The sequence below is a fragment of the Sinocyclocheilus rhinocerous genome, unplaced genomic scaffold (genome assembly GCF_001515625.1).
Source record: "Sinocyclocheilus rhinocerous isolate Xijiao unplaced genomic scaffold, SAMN03320098_v1.1 scaffold771, whole genome shotgun sequence".
Lineage (NCBI taxonomy): Eukaryota > Metazoa > Chordata > Actinopteri > Cypriniformes > Cyprinidae > Sinocyclocheilus > Sinocyclocheilus rhinocerous.
In genome coordinates this window covers 262,825-266,127 of record NW_015640450.1, presented here as the reverse complement: position 1 = coordinate 266,127, position 3,303 = coordinate 262,825, and the positions used below count along the sequence as shown (strand labels likewise).

At 40.4% G+C, this 3,303-nt stretch overlaps 1 protein-coding gene across 1 annotated transcript in view; it reads left to right on the top strand.

The window, feature by feature from the left end:
- The first annotated feature begins 2,040 nt into the window (after positions 1 to 2,040).
- The window catches only part of LOC107752836 (kinesin-like protein KIFC3), a 17,662-nt gene continuing 16,399 nt past the window's right edge, over positions 2,041 to 3,303 (top strand). Inside the window, exons 1-3 of the mRNA XM_016568901.1 lie at positions 2,041 to 2,237; positions 2,581 to 2,677; positions 2,781 to 2,944. Coding sequence (XP_016424387.1) covers positions 2,139 to 2,237; positions 2,581 to 2,677; positions 2,781 to 2,944 — 360 coding nt within the window. The 5' untranslated portion in view covers positions 2,041 to 2,138. The remainder of the gene's footprint in view (positions 2,238 to 2,580; positions 2,678 to 2,780; positions 2,945 to 3,303) is intronic.

Below are 3,303 nucleotides of genomic sequence, written 5' to 3'. Positions count from 1 at the left end.
CGTTTTTTCTGGATCTTGTGGTTGATATTCTGTGTCTATCCGTTAAAATAAACCTACCATAAAAATTGCAGACCCTTCATTTCTTTGTAAGTGGGCAAACTTACAAAATCAGCAAGGGATGATATAAATATTTTACCCACTGTACGTGTTGCAAAGTCCTCCGTTTTATAGTGGAATTGGGCTACTTTTACACTGTTGCCGCGGGTTAGTTTTGAATAGCAATTGGGCTGGTTCTGTTTGGCAGACCTGGCAGTCCCGACATAGATGTATACATAGATTCCTCATTAGCGGCTGTTTCAATGGGCTATACATAAACCATTCACCATGTTGGAACAGTCAAAGCCGGTCTCTGAATACTCAAGAGCAGGTTGTGCGATGTGCGTTACTGTAGTTTAAAAGCCTGTAATGTTGAGTAAATACTTATAAAAACACAAACCAACACATTCTCACCTGTGAAAGTTTATCCCATTTCTTTGGGAATGTATTTTGTTTTACAACCAGAGACTGTGCAATGTTGTGGCATATTGGTAAACTCATTGATTTTTATTGTAAGTGACAACACATTGACCTTTCCAAGATGGCATATGTGTCAACGTGTCTGGAGTGGTTAAATGTGGAATCTACCTATACATATCATGTGTACAACACGCTAACACGAAACCATCTAGAACAACCTAGAAAACAACTATAGCCCTAGTAACCATCCAGAACAATCTAGCAAATATCTAGCAACCATCTATAAATACCTTAGCATACCCTAGCATAGCGTAATGTAACTTCAGTAACAAAATAAACATAAATAACAAACTGACGAATAAATGTAAAGTCCCAGGCCTGGTCCTCTCTCGCCACCTTTCACTGTCATCAGGGTTGCCAGGTCTGTCAAACAGAAGTAGCCCAATCATGTTTTTTCTGCAGTTTTCCTCTTTGTCGGTTTTCCCCTTTTCCCCCTCCATGGAAATCGCATTCTGGAAGATCGCTTTAACCCGCGGAAGCAAAGAACACTGTGTAGGGACCATATCAATCGGAACACAGTTCGTGCATGGAGCTCTCTTCTAATGAGCTGGTTATCTGAATCAGGTTTGTTAAATAAGAGAGACATGCAAAATATGCAGAGCGGTGGTACTCGAGGAATGGAATTGAGAACCACTGCCCTAGCAAATTCCTAGCAATAATCTAGTTTACCCTACCAAACACCAAGCAACCACCCAGAACACCCTAGCGGCCACCTAACACATATCAACCATCTTGAACACAGCAGAAATCATTTAACATGCTAAAACCTCTCAGGACACCTTAGCAACCATGTAACAACACTCTGGCAGCCTTCCTCAACACCCTAGTTCCCAAGTTCTAATCTAGTTATTATCACCACAGTATTCTGCTTACAGGCACAAAAGATCATCAACATAATTTAAGTTCTATGAGTCTGTGTTAATTCACAATCCTGCTATGGTAGAAACTAAGGAAGGAACAAACACTTTTGGTTCTTTATGATTCATCACCATAGAATCCCTTTCTATGGTTGTCACTTTGAATATAGCAATATCAGAGTGCTTTGTTGAGCACTTGACTTCCTGTTCTCCCTCTCTCATCAATTTCCATTAGTTTTACCCCACCACTGCAGTGCATGGCGCCGCTGCGCTGAATGCGCTCAAACACTGCTGAGGAGAGAGAGAGAGGAAGGGGGAGGAGAGAGATGGATATTGCGAGAGGAGGAGAAGAAGGAGGGGAAAAGGGAAGCCAGGAATAGCAGGTTGGACAGATGTGCATAGTCAAGAGCTGGTGTTGCCATCCAAATCCCAGAAACACCGATGAACAGGCACAAACACTCCTGCAGAATCACCATGTAGAGCTTCAAAGCTGAAGAATGAGAATGCAGTGACTGCAGTTGTTGAGGATCAACCTCAGCAGATGGTAAGACTCTGCAAAACACTGGGAATAGCATCGTTCTGTGGAGCTTGACGACAATGGGAATGTCATCCGGACTGGATTTGTTGTGCTGGATTTGCTTCTGGAACAGTGGTTTAGTAACACTTGTCTGATTGCATTGCAGTGTGAGAAGAGCAGAGGGATGCTGTGAAGCCAAAGCATTTATTTCCAGTCGCTGTCGTTGTAACATCTGCGCCTCAGGAAACATGTATGCCTTCTATTCTCTGCTGGTGTACATTTTCTACACTGTTTTCAAAAAGGAGGAGGAGGCAGCACTCGAGGGGGCGCGCAAAGAATCCCCGGAGGTATGTGTGGCCACAGCGGACAGACGCCGATAGACATGCTAATATATGCATTCCCTATTGTCTGCATAAAATGTGTGCAAACAAGTATTGGTAGAAAAATTTAATGATTTTTTAAAAAAATATAAATTTTATATTTAAGTAAAAAATAATCAAATGTTAATAAAATTAATTGAAATATAAAATAATATAAAGTATAATATTATAGGCAATATAGAAACTAGAGGCAGTTTCATTAAGGTGATAATTCGATAATACACGCATGCAACAGTCACGTATCGTATGTCCTCAGGGGTGGCTTTAACACCTTCCAATAATCACATTCATCTTCCTCTGTAACTGACAGGAGCCTGGCCATGTTTCCATGGAAACAGAGAGCAAAGGGAAGGGTAGCCACACCCCCAAGTTGGGCAAAAGAGGGTGTGCAAGTCTGAGTGATTCGAGTAAGAATGTTTCCATAATGTTGTTTAGTTACATGATGATCTAAATACAGAGATGATGCTCCATGTAATCAGTATACAACCACAATTGAATTTTAAATTTCAGGCAGCAGTAGTGATAGTGATGGGACGTCCCTCAGTGATGAAGATGATGAGTTTGATGAAGGTCATGGATTACCTGCCAAAACACCATTAACAGCTTTCCTGTCTTTCAAGCAAGAGGCAGAAAAGAGAAGAGCTACTAATTCTCCAGCAGAACCAAGTGAAAAGGTCTAACTACATCTACATTTGCCCACATTTCATTGTGGTGGCGATTTGGTAAAGTGGTAGTTTGCAATATTTGAACTGACCCTTTGGCACACATCTTATAATGCACAGTTTGTTCCATGGTAATGAATGATACTTCAAATTTTGTGGCTTGAAGAAGTGTGCTATTGCATTTCAGAATAAGCAAATTTGATAAAATGACAGAAAAGACTTGCAATGACCCAAGTCAAGGACCTCATTAGACCTTATGTCATATTAAATTTTTTTCATGAAGTAAAATGGGGCTGAATATTGATTGTACTGTATGTCCCTTGGAGCCTCATTTTCATTACCCAAAAATTTATAAATTTTATTTTATAAAA